This window comes from Trachurus japonicus, chromosome 23 (assembly GCF_045865225.1).
Source record: "Trachurus japonicus isolate A0001 chromosome 23, Traja_1.0".
NCBI classification, from domain to species: Eukaryota; Metazoa; Chordata; class Actinopteri; order Carangiformes; family Carangidae; genus Trachurus; species Trachurus japonicus.
In genome coordinates this window covers 3,385,474-3,400,715 of record NC_140929.1, presented here as the reverse complement: position 1 = coordinate 3,400,715, position 15,242 = coordinate 3,385,474, and the positions used below count along the sequence as shown (strand labels likewise).

At 42.6% G+C, this 15,242-nt stretch overlaps 1 protein-coding gene across 1 annotated transcript in view; it reads right to left on the bottom strand.

The window, feature by feature from the left end:
- Positions 1-15,242, bottom strand: part of LOC146962330 (thyrotropin-releasing hormone-degrading ectoenzyme-like) — a 194,654-nt gene that overhangs the window by 49,109 nt on the left and 130,303 nt on the right. The window contains exon 6 of the mRNA XM_085768900.1: positions 5,128-5,241. Coding sequence (XP_085625026.1) covers positions 5,128-5,241 — 114 coding nt within the window. The remainder of the gene's footprint in view (positions 1-5,127; positions 5,242-15,242) is intronic.

The window sequence follows — 15,242 nt, the reverse complement described above, 5'->3', positions numbered from 1 at the left end:
ATTAGTCAGAGAAATAAATTAAAAAAAAGGGAAATGAGAGTAAATGAGACATCAGCTCTAATTAACAACGACTTTAAATCACCTGCAGAGACCGACCGAGGGGGGGTCCACCTGGACCAGATGGTCGTTATGGACCAGATGGACCCACATGTGGAGGTCTGACCGACACACACACACACACACACACACACACAGATGGAGGGACGGTGCTGCGTTCAAGAGCAGCTGCTGAAGTTTTTGCTCGTCTCCTCCCTCCGTCCTGCTTCACTTCCTCTCTCATCCTCACACTGCAAAAACTCAAAATCTTACCAAGAATATTTGTCTTATTTCTAGTCAAAACAAATCTCATTATACCTAAAATAACTATATTTATACATATACATACATAGTTATACATTAAAAAGTAGCTTGTTTTTAGACAGTTTTTACTAATTTCAAGCCTATTTTCACTTGAAATAGGTAGAAAAATCTGACAGTGGAGCAAGTTTTTCTTTCTCATTACAAGCACAAAAAACTTCCTTTCACTGGCAGATTTTCTACTTATTTCAAGCGAGAATTAGTTTGAAACAAGTGAAAATGATCTAAAAATAAGTAAATTTTTAGGTGATGAGTCTTATTTAAAGTGGAAAGAGATTAGTTTTGACTAGAAATGAGACATTTTGACAAGAAATAAGACAAATATTCTTGGAAAGATTGTGAGTTTTTGCAGTGCATCCCTTCGTCTTCGTCTTCGTCTTCACCTTCATTTCATCGTCTTTTAAACTCGCCATGAACTCCCTTCATCTCTTGGAATAAATAAATCACTCAAAAACATCATCAATCGTTTGTGACAAAGAGAAAAACCGAGGAAAATCTAGTTTTTTTTAACGTCTGATGTTGATTCGTCTGACATTTATTTTCTCTTTGAGATGATTTTATCTCATCTTTCACCGTGTTTCCCTCGGGGTGTAACGAGCCTTGAGCTGCACATGGGTAATTAATACGTCCTCTCCTCTCATTGGTCAGGTGTCCCAATTCATAAAGGAGCAGGAGACGATGAATATCGATCGCCCGCTCCGCTCTCTTTAACATGAATATTTCATATTTTCGATTGAAGGCTCTCTCCTTTCTGACTCTCTCCTTCCCTTCAGATCAAAAACAAAACAGATAAACTGTCTCATCCTTCTACGGAGCCCCAGGAGGTCCAAACAGGAGTCTTATTTTATTTTTATGTAACTTTATTTAAGCAGGTGAAAACCATTGAGATCAAAATCTCTGACGGAAGGAGGCAGGCTCTCTGATTGGACGGTTCACTGCAGTGTCAGAGGTCAGTTAAAATGTTGAATGAGGTACTGTGGCTACAGAAGTCAATTTTCTACGCCTTAAGATGTCAATTTTAAAAGTCTTAAAGGGATAGTTCAACATTTTGGCAAATTGGCCCATTGCCATAGTCCCTATAGTCATAGCAGTAGGTTCGTTACCTTTAATTGTCGGTGCAAGCTGTTTTTAGAATGGCGGAGCAGAGCCGTGAGCTGCTCAGAGCTACGCTACGGAGGCTCATGGGATTTCTTGGTTTCCCTCATCAAACTCATCAAATACACAATCCAACAACTCCACAATGCTCTGGTGGACAAGTTGTGACCTGCACATTCACCACGCTATGAGATAATAACACAACGTCACCAGACAGAGTTGTTTTAGAGGGAAATTCTTGCACACACCCTCTAAAACAACTCTGTCTGGTAACGTTGTGTTATTATCTCATAGCGTGGTGAATGTGCAGCTCACAACTTGTCCACCAGAGCGTTGTGGAGTTGTTGGATTGTGTATTTGATTAGTTTGATGAGGGAAACCAAGAAATCCCATGAGCCTCCGTAGCGTAGCTCTGAGCAGCTCACGGCTCTGCTCCGCCGTTCTAAAAATAGTTTGCACCGACAATTAAAGGTAATGAACCTACTGCTATGACTATAGGGATTATGGCAATGGGCCAATATGCTAAAATGATTAACTATCCCTTTAATGTTTAACAAGACGTTAAAAATAGATGTGTTTATGCGGTTCCATACAGACGTAGCTAACCACCACCACCGCTGGTGTGACTGTGCTATTAATGAATAATGGTTTGTGTAAAGCGCTTTGGGTGGCATGAAAATCACTTTATAAATCTAAATTATTATTATTATCATTATTATACCCATATAACACCCATCTACACCAGTTTGTTTGAGTGTAAAGGTCCTGAAAGGTCACAGCTCTGAGGTCAGTTCAGGTGAATCGCTCTGATGGGAAAGTGATTTTTATTATTTTTCAGAGTCGTTTCTCTCCTTGTCACATTTTTTATTTGTTGCTTTGTTTTTCCGTTTCCTTCCCTCCGCCTGCAGCGCTGCGACTCGCCGCTGATGGAAATGGCTTTTTAAATAAAAACCTTTTTTAAACATAAATTGCTTTATCAGGGAAAGACTTTATCATCATTGTGCTTGTTATTGGAGAAACACTTTGTTTCTATTAAAGCATCCAGTCGAGCTGAACCGCAGTAACAGGGATTTAAAAATGCCATGTCGCTCAGTGTAACAGAGTGTGTGTTTGTGTTTGTGTGTGTGTGTTTGTGTGTGTGTGTATGTGTGTGTGCGCGCTGCAGATAAGGTGTAAACTCATTCTCTATTGGAAGTAAATCACGGCATTCATCGGCAGCGGAGGGCGAGTGTGTGCTGTAATTTAAAGTTGTGCTGCGTTCACTGTCTTCGAGAAGTTTCAGGCGGGGAAAAGAAAAGAAACGGAGGAATCACAGGTCGGAGAGTTTTTCACTAAATCTATCATTTCTAATTTCACTGTTTTGCGCTGACTCACTCTCCGTGCATCAAGTTTGTTGTTTGTTTGTCAGAGTGAAATAACACAGGATTTTTTTACCCCGGCTGCAGGGAAACGCTTCCAGAGGAGGAGGAGGAGGAGGAGGAAGAAGAGGAGGAGGAAGAAGAGGAGGAGGGAATCAGATATTGATCTGTGTGAGTGGAGGAATAGAAGGAGGAAGAGTTCAGGAGGAGCGCTCGCTGTCAGGACTTCCTCCTCCTCACAAACAGGTTTAACTCTCACAGCAGCACACAACGCTCCTCATAACACTGTAATGACTTATGTAATGTTTTATGCAATAAAGAGAAATAAGATACGAAGACACTGTGGCAACATTCCCATTGTGTTCCATTAGACCTTTCAAAATAAAAGACACAGGCACTGGTTTGTCTCAATAAATCTCATCTTTTCATCTTTTTATGAGGTTTTTTCTAAAAGAATAAAACGTATCAGTTATTGAATTATTCCAACAGATCAATAAAAAATCATTTACATTTGGAGACATGTGCTTTTCTTTGTACAACAAATAGTTTTGTTTCATCCTCACTGTAAAAGTCACCTGATAGCTTTAAGTTTTGAGACATACAGTATTTGGTTTGGCAAGCTGCTCCAAATACTACCTATAATACCCATAATCCTCAGCTACTCTGGAGAAAAAGCCACATGTTGGTTAAATAAAATCTGACCTACAGCAGATTCAGACCACTTTGTCATTGTAGTTCAAATAAATAAAAACGTTGCGCTGCAGAAAGTGAATTTATCCAGCGAGTCTGAAAACGAAGTGAGAAGAAATTTGTCAAACTTTCCTCAGGAGTCACAGTTGACCTTTTTAAAAACTGATGACCTTCTGTATTATAATGTATATTTTTACATTTATTAATGTGCAAGTAAAGAAAATCCCATAGAAAGAGTCACAACTGATGATGAATGTATCACTGATTCGTATTGTGTTTCTAAAACAGAGGGGGATGAGTGTGTAGATCAAACACAAAAACAAAATGTTTTTTAGTTGTGACATCACAAAGTGACAGGAAGTCCTGACGGCTGGTTTTAAGGCTCAGTTTCTGAATACAGGCTGTGTGCATTTCACTGTGGACTGAGGCTTTGATACTTTCACAGTATTAATATAGAACCTAGAGCTACTTTATAATCACACTACACATGGACATCTACCTTTATACTGTATGGAGCTTTAACACAAACATCTACCTTTATACTGTATGGAGCTTTAACACAAACATCTACCTTTATTTTGAAGGAGCTTTGATACAAACATCTACCTTTATTTTGAAGGAGCTTTAATACAAACATCTACCTTGAATTATTTATATTGACATGTTTGTACCTTTAACTTTTTCAGTTCATCTGTAACTGTGTTTTTTTTTTTTGTCTCCAGCACCTGAAATAACTTTTTTCCACTTCCTCTCTTAACAGAATCTATTTTTGCCACGTTGTCAATTCAACCATATTATTAAAAGATAACATTTGTCTGTTTTCCAGCAGCCAGTCTCAGTTTTATTGTCCCATCACCTGCACACAGTGTGGATGGATGGTGAATGGCGTCTTGTTTGTGCTGCAGACACACAGACACTGTCCCAGTTCCTCTGTATAATCCTCAGACCTCTCTGTCAACACTTTCCTCTGGGAATTATTTTCTGTCAAAGTCTGACCACAGAGGAGGAGGAGGAGGTCGTCTACTTCTGAGCCCAGACAGGAAAATAAACCCGGTTTAAAGTTTGATTTAACATCCAGTTTTATTTCTTCTAAGAAAAAAAAAGACTCTTTTTTCTTTTGACATCAGGTTTTCTACCTGTGCTGCATTCGGTGTCTGGAGATTTCTCAATGTTTTACTCATGGAAAAAGGTAAGAAAAAAAGAAAAAATCGAATTCATATTTGACTGGAGCCTTGAGCTGAAACCTGAAACCATCAGAGGAGAAAAATTAAATTTCATGAGTGAACAGAGCTTCAGGATATCTGAACGCACTCGTAGATGCTGCACGGAAAAATCCACTTCCTGTTTGTCTTGAATAAAAGATGAGATATTAATCATCAAATGAGAGGAACTCGGCATCACACCGGTTTTTATTACTGTCAGACTGTTTTACCTGAGATCACACACCTGTGGCTGGACCTGTAATCCCTAACTCTTCACTTCCTGTTTTAAAAATCACAGTTTTCAGCCTTTATATATTTCAACTAATACAAATTGTCTCCTGACAAAGTTTAAAGTTTGATTGACGTCTCCATGTTGAAGTGGAAGGTGCTGCTGAAACCAACAGACACTTGAATGCATCACTCACCATGTTCCACTTGGGGAAGAGGAAGTCGGTGCCGACGTATTCGAAGAAATGAGCGAAACCTTCTTTCAGCCAGACGTCCTCCCACCAGACCGGAGTCACCAGGTCCCCGAACCACTGAGACACAAGAGACACAAACAGTTAGTTCACTTTCCTGTCAGAGAAACAAAATCACATTCAACAAATAAAAACAAAATGGTTCAGACGAACAAACGTTAGAGCAGCGTTTCTCAACCAGCGGTTCTCAGACCCCTAGTGGTACGTGGTGGAACTGCAACGGGTACTTGAAACGATAAAACATAATTTCATTGAGTGACCTTTACAGACATTTATCATTTTATTAAAGTAGTGAACAAGGGCCATCATTATTGTCTAAACTGCAGAAACTAAGCTAACTGGAATTTTCCCCAAGTCCCATATGTTTTAATGGGAAATTTTAAATCATATTTAAAAATAAGCCACATTTTGATGTTTTAATGGGAAATTGGTCTCTTTTTTTTATTCACTCTTGATTTATTTAAATTAAACCGTTACTACAAAACACTTCCTGCGTTCTTGTCAAATTATGAGCCCCCAACCCCCACCACCTTTCAGCCTTTCAGTCAACAGTCTCCATTAATTTCTTAATTGCGCTTTTATTATGAAATATCACACAAGGAGATGGTGTGAAATGCACATTTTTTTTGATGTACTGTTTGTGAGGATGCAATTAAAAAGGATATTTCTATTTCTGTCCATTTGGGTTTGGCACTTTCAAAATCATCCAGGTCAGAGGTCAGTAGGTCAACCTACAGACCCCAGATGTTGATAACAGCTAACCCCGGACTCAGAGGGGAATAGCACTAGCCTATCACAACTAAATATTGGTGAAATGAAGGAGTCTCTCTGCAGATAATGTGTTATTTAGAGGCTGCATTCTGCTGCCCTGTAGACTCCATTATACGGATATACGCGGCGACAACCACTTGTAATGACACCAAAGTTATCTGGGTGAGTAAATGATCGTATTTTATGCTAGAAATAAGACCCAGGTTGTAAAAAACGGTAATTATCCTTTAAAGTTTCTCCTCTGGGGACAACAAACGTCTTCACACACTCTCACTCTGGTCTGTTCAGTGTTTGTTGAGGAGTTTTAGTTTTAGTCTCGTAGCTGGAGCTTGGTCCTGGTCCTGGTCCTGATGAGGAGCAGCAGGTTTTTGGTTCCTGCTGTCAGGGCACGCTAACACCTGATTGGACGGTGAGTGTTTCTTTTTTTTTCTTTTTTTCCCAGGATGCCTCGGAGCCTCTTCAGAAACCGTAGCGACAGTGGATGGAGGTTTAACGGAGGCGGAGCACGTAGGAAACCGGCTGAAGACTGAACTTTGCTGATAGCGAAACGTCCAGTCACAGGAGTAATACGTTTGGACCCGAGCTGTTTCCAGGGCGACGCTGGGTGAATGAGAACGACAAAACGCTCGGGAAGGACTGAGTGTGTGTGTGTGTGTGTGTGTGTGTGTGCCAGGTTTGTCTCCACGTTGAGACTCCACGTTCCCTTTAAAACCTTCAGCTGCAGAGTTCAGCACTAAATTCACTTTAAACCTTCATTAAAGCCTCCGACTGCAGCACACACACACACACACACACACACACACACACACACACACTGCAGGTTTCATACCTCTGCACAGTGTGTGTGTGTATGTGTGTGTGTTTCTTTACATATTTGGCAGCGCTCAGTGTTTCTGCAGTAAATTGTCCTTCAGCGGATCAAAGTCAGTCCACAGTGAGCGAGGCCCTGAATGTGGATCGGACTCAGAGTGTGTCCAGAATTAAAGTCCTGTTTGGAACATTTTGCTCTGCACTTGACTCCAGTCGACTTTAATTACGTCACCGAGCTCAGAGCAGCAGCAGTAGTTCAGCAGCAGCAGCAGCAGCAGCAGCTCAGCTCAGCATGGCTTGGCTCGGCCCGGCTCGGCTCGGCTCGGTCCAGCTGACCGCGGATCTGTTTTGTTTTTTTACAGTGACGGAGGCGCAGGAAGCTTCGCCTCCACGGAGATCAGAGGCAGCTGCTTCAAAGAGCGTAGGTGGCATCAATCACACGCTGGAAGGTGGAGAAGAGAAGGAAGAGGCAGCGGGAACGCTTCACTTCTGTTTGAAGACGAACCGAGGAACCGTTGACCTGGAAAAGGTGAAAGCTGTAAACACGTTCAACTCTGACTGAGTCCAGGATCTGATGACCAAACATCCACTTGATCAGATTTTGTTTTTCAACCGATGAAGGGAGGTTCTTTCTAAACAAACCAGACAGTTTCAGTTCAGTTCACCTGCAAAGTTAAAAGACACAAAAACTGGTTCTTATCGGCCGACGTTCACACTGATACTGATCTGACTGAGAGAGACTCAGGTCAGACGATTGAAACACGTTGTCCGCTAAAAAATCGATCACTGCTCAGGTTAATTAAGGACAGATTTAAAGCTCCACTTTGTAACTTCTCTTGTTATCTATTCACAACAATCGATTATGTCATTTAAAAGCATGTGTTTCATTAATAAGTCATTACCCCCATCAGTGTTCTGGTGAGCTTTGAGTTTAGTATTCACATACACACCACCAGAGACACCGGAGCGGTCGGCAGTCGGCAAACAAACCGGATGTTATTTAGTCGACGAAAAAAAAAGCCGGTAAGACGTCGGGGAGGTTAACAATACGACATCGCCATAACAACATATTCTCATGTGTGTCTCATGTTGCTGTTGTTCGTCTGTCCGATTCCACCTGAATGCAGCATAAAGAACAACATCCAACTCAATACAATCACTGATAGACGGGAGACACTTCTACACAGTCTGTCTTTAAGTCCTTCTGTTCCCTTCCTCCATACTTCCTTCTTTCCTTCCTTTCTCCCTTCCATCTTTCCACAATCATTTTCCTCTTTCGATCCAATTGACCTGATCTGTTCCCTCCCTCACTCCATCTTTCTTTCCTTCCCTTTTCCCTTCCTTCTTCTTCCTTCCTTGAAGGAATCTGTTCCCTCCCTCCATCTTTCTTTCCTTCCTTTTTCCTCTTACTTCTTTCCACAATCCATTTTCCCTCCCTCCCTTCTTTCCCTTCTTCTTCCCTCCTTGAACAAATCTGTTCCCTCCCTCCATCTTTCTTTTCTTCCTTTTCCCTTCCTTCTTTCTTCCCTTCTTCTTTCCTTCTTCTTCCTTCCTCGTACAAATTGGTTCCCTCCATCTTTCTTTCCTTCCTTTCCCCCTTCCATCTTTCCACAATCCCTTTTCCCTTCCTTCCTTCCTTCTTTCCCTTCTTCTTCCTTCCTTGTACGAATCTTTCCTTCCTTTTTCCCTTCCCTCTTTCCACAATCCCTTTCCCCTCCCTTCCTTCCTTCCTTCCTTCCTTCCCTTCGTCCTTACTTCTTCCTTCCTTTTTGCCCCAATTGACCCAATCTGTTCCCTCACTCCATCTACCTTTCCTTCCTTCTTTCCCTTCCTTCCTTCCTTTCTTCCTTGACCCAGGAGGACAACAGCAGCGTTAAGAGTTTCAGTTCTTTATCTTTCCTCCTGTACGAACACGTCGGACTGATGAACAGCTGCTGTTTCCCTCGTTGCTGCTTCAGTCTCAGCGGCCGAACGAGGCAGAAACACAAACACATTTCATTCAGATCGCCCCGGTGTAGAACTTCAACTCCACGTCGAACCTCCTCCTCCTCCTCCTCCTCCTCCTCCTCCTCCACCTGCACCGACACACACTCAGTCCGCGACTCGTGAAGCCTGCAGATGTAGCGGAGCAGAACAAAGTGCTCAGACATGCATACTAACTTCTGCTGCTCTCTCTGGCGCAGCGCCTTTAGTCAGAGAGTCTGAGTCTGGGCAGGGATTCAAACCGACCACCCTGTGGGACCTGGCAGACTGCTCAGCTGCGGCCCGCTGCCTGGCTCGACAAGCGCCGGTTCAACTCCCCGAGGGCGGAGCTGCAGTCACAGAGGAGACCCGGGCACTTCATGAAAAACAAAAAGCTCTGCCAGAGGAAGTGTGAGGTCAGCGGGTCAGCGGCTGAAACGACCGACTCCATAAAGAGACAGAAACCCCGTCAATAAAGAGCTGAGCTATACGCTACAGTCATTTATTGTTCTTCTTTATTCTCCCTGCATCTGAAGATATTTATTCTGTCAGACCAGACACAATCATAACGAGGTCAGTGGTGTTAAACTGTGGTTTATTTCCTGGGAAATCTAAGCACAACTTCCTATTTCCCAGGAAAACACCCACAGGAAATCAGACTTTCTCAGGTATGTGTGGAGAGTCCAATCAGGTGGAAGGTCCAGGGCTGCATCAACAAAACACTATCATGATGCTACTGCTACATAGCTAACGTGAGCATTAACAGCCGTCTCCAGAGGTGCAAAGCAACGCCACTGTTTTGGTTCCGTATTTTATCAAAGATCCTCCACTATGACAGGATGGCTCACTACAAGCTGCTCCAATGATATGAAATGGTTCAGCTACACTTGTCGGTACAGGAAAGTGAGCTATTTATATTTTCTTATGATAGCAGTCATAGCATTACAAACATTTGTTAGCGCTGGCATTCGCCAATGTTAGCTGACAGTGTGTTGTTGAGACAGAGACAGGTCTGGAACAAAGTTAATTTACTCCTGATTTGTCCGTTTTCATGTCTAAATGTTCAGAAGAGATGTGAAAAACTGTGAAATATGAGTCCCATATTTACTTTAGTGACTCTGGAGGGAAGGAATCAACCATAATCTAAGCTCACTTTCACTTCTCCCATTGGAGTCAATAGACTCAAGCCCTGCTGATGCTACTGGTCTCCTATAGGGGGCGGAGTCACGGTCTGCTGGTCTCCTAAAGGGGGCGGAGTCACGGTTTGCTGGTCTCCTAAAGGGGGTGGAGCCATGTTGTGCTGGTCTCCTAAAGGGGGTGGAGTCACGGTCTGCTGGTCTCCTAAAGGGGGCGGAGTCACGGTTTGCTGGTCTCCTAAAGGGGGTGGAGCCATGTTGTGCTGGTCTCCTAAAGGGGGCGGAGCCATGGTCTGCCAGTCTCCTAAAGGGGGCGGAGCCATGTTCTGCTGGTCTCCTAAAGGGGGCGGAGTCATGGAGAAACCCACGGGACACAGATACAGGAAACTGACTCATAGTGGAGCGTGTTGTTTCTTAAACCGTCTTCAGTTAGCATCACTTATAAATAGCTCCTTTAACCCTCCTGTGGGCAGAGTGGTGCTACATAACGACTACATATCCAACATCAGTTCACTGTGGATTAAACCCACATCTACTCTCTGTTATAGTTATAACCTGAGGTCGGCAGTAAAAAGATCAGTCACACTCTCCTCACCTGATGATGGAAAAAAGGGATCAAATGATTCTCTGCTCCAAGGAACAAGAAACAAAGATAAAAACTCATGAATGGAGATGGAAATGTATTTAGTGGGATTTTTCCTGTTAAGGTTTTTCCTTTAATTATTGAGCAGCCTGATCAAAGCCGGGGTCTCCACTCGGCACTGGAATCAGACAAACCTCTGCTGAGCTGCTCTTTCATTAAACACGACAGTTTACATTTGATTTTTGTTCTGCTGTTTGAAAGGATTTCACCCTTTATTCATCTGGATGTTAACGTTGGAAACGGGTCAGTAAGTTTTCAGTTTTCATCAAAACCCTTAATCTGGTACTGGTGGAGTTTGTTCAAGCCTCCTGACAAATAGAAAATATAATTTATTTTTACACTGGAGAGGTTTCCAGTTTGGTGGCGACACATGAATCCTAACGATATCTGGAATAATTCAAAATGACGACTTCTTTAGTTTTTTACTTTTTTTTTTACAACTCACTCGTCTTCATTAGTCGTCCCGTCGTCTCTCGTCTCGTTAAAATGTGAAAACGGCCTTCAGTGGTGGATTAGTCGCCTCTGCAGGGGGGTAGTCATCCAAGGCCACAATAAGGATGTGCCGTTACCATGGTTACGCAAAAGTTCATTTAAAATATATGAACACCTGAGATGCATGAGAAACATGGCCAACATACACAACCATACTCTAACACCGTCCGTCGCCATCTTGGCAGTGACTGACTCCGCCTCCTGACTTCCATCGGATCATTTAGGCCACTCCTTAGAATTAGACTAGAATTTCAATTTCGATCATCGCACAGTCATTGTGCAGCGTTTTTTAAATGTATTTTTTTTTACTGCACCTGTTGCAGTGTAGATGCTTTCTAATAAAACTGGGTCTTAAAGGGATAGTTCACCCAACATTGAAACTAAGGGCTGGGAGAAGTTTCAGAGTCCTCCGTGGCTGAGTTACAGGGGGTCTCGGCGTAGCAGTGCATGTCCATATAACGGTTGCAAATGGATACCAACTGTCTTCGTAACAAAAAGACACACCAAAAAACATCCAAATACCTCCATGCTGCTCGTATGTAATGTCCGTCTTGTATTGAAGCCCTGAAATGCGAAATTTGGACGAACCAGGGTCTGTCCTCTTCCTGGTTCGTCAAGAGTTCGGGAAGAGGAGCTTCGAGAAGCTTCCGCTACAAAACAATCTTGAAATATAGACTTATTTAATTTTTTTCGTGACAATTTCGCATTTCGGGGCTTCAATACAAGACAGAGATTACATACGAGCAGCATGGAGGTATTTGGATGTTTTTTGGTGTGTCTTTTTGTTACCAAGACAGTTGGTATCCATTTGCAACCGTTATATGGACATGCACTGCTACGCCGAGACCCCCTGTAACTCAGAGAAGCCACGGAGGACTCTGAAACTTCTCCCAGCCCTTAGTCCACATGAGGGTGAGTAGATAATGAGTGAAATTTGAATTTTGGGTGAACTATCCCATTAAATTGCAGTTTCGATTGACGCGTAATCGCACGATCGCGTATTCATCATCCTTTTTTTTTTTACTACTACTATTCTCATACGTCTTCTACCGACTTATTCTCTTTCTTCTGCTGTGAACAGCCTCTTCAACATATGTAGCCTGGGAGGCAAAACCTGGGGAAAACTAACAACAGGCCCCGAAACACTCTCTGCCGCTCATTAAGCTCAATCCAGTGAGTAATAATTCAAGGTGACATAGATGGACATGAAAACTCTATGTGTGTGTGTGTGTGTGTGTGTGTAGCTATCAGAGCTGTGTTTGTTTCTCTGGCTGCTCTGACTCCCGCTGGTCAAAAGCCACTTAATGCAGGTAAAGTGGCACCTTGTTAAATGCAGATCAGTGTTTGTAGCAGCAGCTCTGCCGGTGTCGTGCTCCGGGGAACCTTCAGGGGGAATTTTCTGCTGCGACAACAAACAGCATTAGGGGTTGGGAACCGTGTTACAGTGACACAGCGGCGCTGCGGACTACCTTTTTTTTTTTTCATTTTTTCATTTCAGGAACTACATTATATTACGGTTGTTGGCATTTGAAAGATAATGTTATTCGCTATTTCAAACTTATTATGCAGTGACGCTGGGAATTAAAACGAGAGCGAACGACAGAGTGGGCAAACCCTTCTGCTTTCTGTCTCAGCACCTTCATTCTTCCTTCACCCCCCTCCCTCCATCTCCTTCCCTCCCTCCCTCCCTCCATCTCTCTCAGAACAAAGCAGATCTGTGCCTTTGATCATCCTCCTCTTCCTCTCCTCCCTCTGTCTGACCCTCGCTGATAAATATTCATCCCTCTCTTCAGCAGAGGGACTGAATCTGATTCTGGCTGTTTGGATGGAACTCCTCACAGCTTCCACCACTTCCAACAAGAAACGAGTCCTGTTTGTCATTTGGCACAAAGACTGTTTACATCCACACATCTGTGAAACTGTAAAGACTTTCACGCTTTCTTCTTCAGCCCTTGACGAGCTGAATTCCAAATGAACATTATCAACAACAGTTGCGACAAACCCTCAACCCTCCTGCTTAATTAATCTTTGTGTGTGACTCGCGGTAGGTCTGGGATTCAGCCGTGGCCACCGGCCAAGCGCTGCTCAAGTTTTCCAACTTGATTTTGGATGTAAGCCTGTGCTGCAGAATTAAGGACCAACAGGTCTTAGAAAAAGAAGCTCAACGGCAGCTGGGCCGTTTTGAAGCTTGGATACGACACCAGTTGGATCCAGAATGAAAAACATGTTGCATCTGGAGCATGAGAAGATGTGGTAAGAGCTTGGAGCCGGGACTCTGGACCGAGAGCCAGCTTGTTGAGTTGTGGACTCTTGTGTTGAGAACCATCCAGGTTGGAGAATAAAAGCTTTTCTGAAGAGCTTTACACCAACTGGATTATAAAATAGGATCGCAGCCAATCGGGATCTGGCTTTAGATGATTGGTGCATACCGTAGTTGTGGACAATGTGGAGAACCTCAGGTGGTAACCAGGCTGTAGAGTCCTGGAGCGACAAACCTCACAGTATCTGGACCAGGGTCAAAGACCAGTTCTCCAGAGGTCTAGACCAGGTGGATCCACCATAAGAGGCTTGATGAGGAGTTCAAGGCCAAGTAGCACGGAACACCTCAGGGGCCAAAGTAAGGAGCAACATGGCTGAGTTTCCCTTTTACTGCTGCAAATGCCTCAATTTCCCTGAACCTTTGTCTTGTTTACCGGCTTTCTGCTACAATCTCTCTTGTTAGGGTCGGTTTTAACACAGTAAAAACAATTATTTATCATTCCATTCGTTTCTCATCTCTTGGTTACATTGTTAGGCTTCCTTGTCCATGAAAAGGTTGGTTTTGCACTTATGATTTCAGTTTTAACTCTCATTATTCTCATTATAACCGGGTCATAACTGACCCTAACAACACAAATGTCATAATTTTAACCAGAGCATTTTAGAGTTTTCTGAAATCTTTTTATTTTGTTTAAATAGAGGTTCCTGACAAAGTCAAAAAGCCTTGATGAAATAAACAAATTTATGTGGTGCTTTTATGCATTAAAAACCTAAAACAGGTCAGTGGCGACCCTAACACAAAGAAACTTGTTAACCTTCATACAACACCATGAAGTAACTATGGAAATATTAGACCTTAAAGGAGAACTATGCAAGTCTGGTGTCTCCTCCTCTGTGTCTCTAACCCTCCTCTCCTCCATGTGCATTTGTTTCCAACGAAGCCAGTGAGAAATCAATCCATGGAGCGGTGGATAAGGTTATTTATCATCTACCATGTTACCATGTGTATATCTGTGTAGTCTTATCTATCATCAACAAGAGATCACGGGTTACGGAGCGCGTTAAAGAGCCTCCATTCTCCCTGGAACTAGTTACAAGTCATTGATTTAACCAGAACTAGGACTCTGGAGCTGGTTAATTAAGGTAGAAATCCTGCATCGTTCCTCTTTCAGGTTGATATTAAAGTAGAAAGCTTCAGGTTTTTGCACCTGGCCCGTCCTTCCTGTCGCTCTGCAGCTCTAGATTGATTCACTGTCTGATTTTTCTCTGCAGAAAACATCAACAAATCAATGGAAAACAACGTTCGACACTCCAACAGAGGTCAAACCTAATTACAGAGAGGAAACCAGCCAAATATCCTATTACCATATCAGTCACTGATAATGCTGATGAAAATGTAAATCAGTCCGAGGAGCGAGTTCAAACGCTGGGAGGAAACTCCAACATGTGAGTCGAGCTCCAGTTCTCCTTGTTTATTCTCCACTTCTGGTTTCACTGGTGGCGTTTTGTATTATTTTTAATTACGTGATTTGATTTTCTTTCTTCCTCGATCGTTGCGGTCCTGAAATGTTTTGTTTTGTAAATGTGAAACGCTGTAAGAAATGAATTCTTATTACTATTATTATGATTCTGCTTGTTACTAGATCTGTTGTTAGAAATTCATGAGGCAAACTTCATTATTATTTTATTTTTTAAGTTTTGTTCCAGTTGTTAACAAAAATAATTAAACTATTTGCATGGATAACTGAGTTTTATGTGACTGACCACAGAGGATTATTATTATTATGGTCTGTAACCTTCAGAAACCAGATGGGGAGGGGCACAAAGTTAGAGATGAGACACAAAGACAGATTTGAGCAGAGAGACAGTTTGTCAGAGAGACAGCGAGTGTGTTTCAGCTCCATGACTCTGATCATCTCTCTTTATATTCTTGTTTTCCTGACAGTCCTGCCACACTCCCATTACTCACTAAGTGTGTGTGTGTCTCT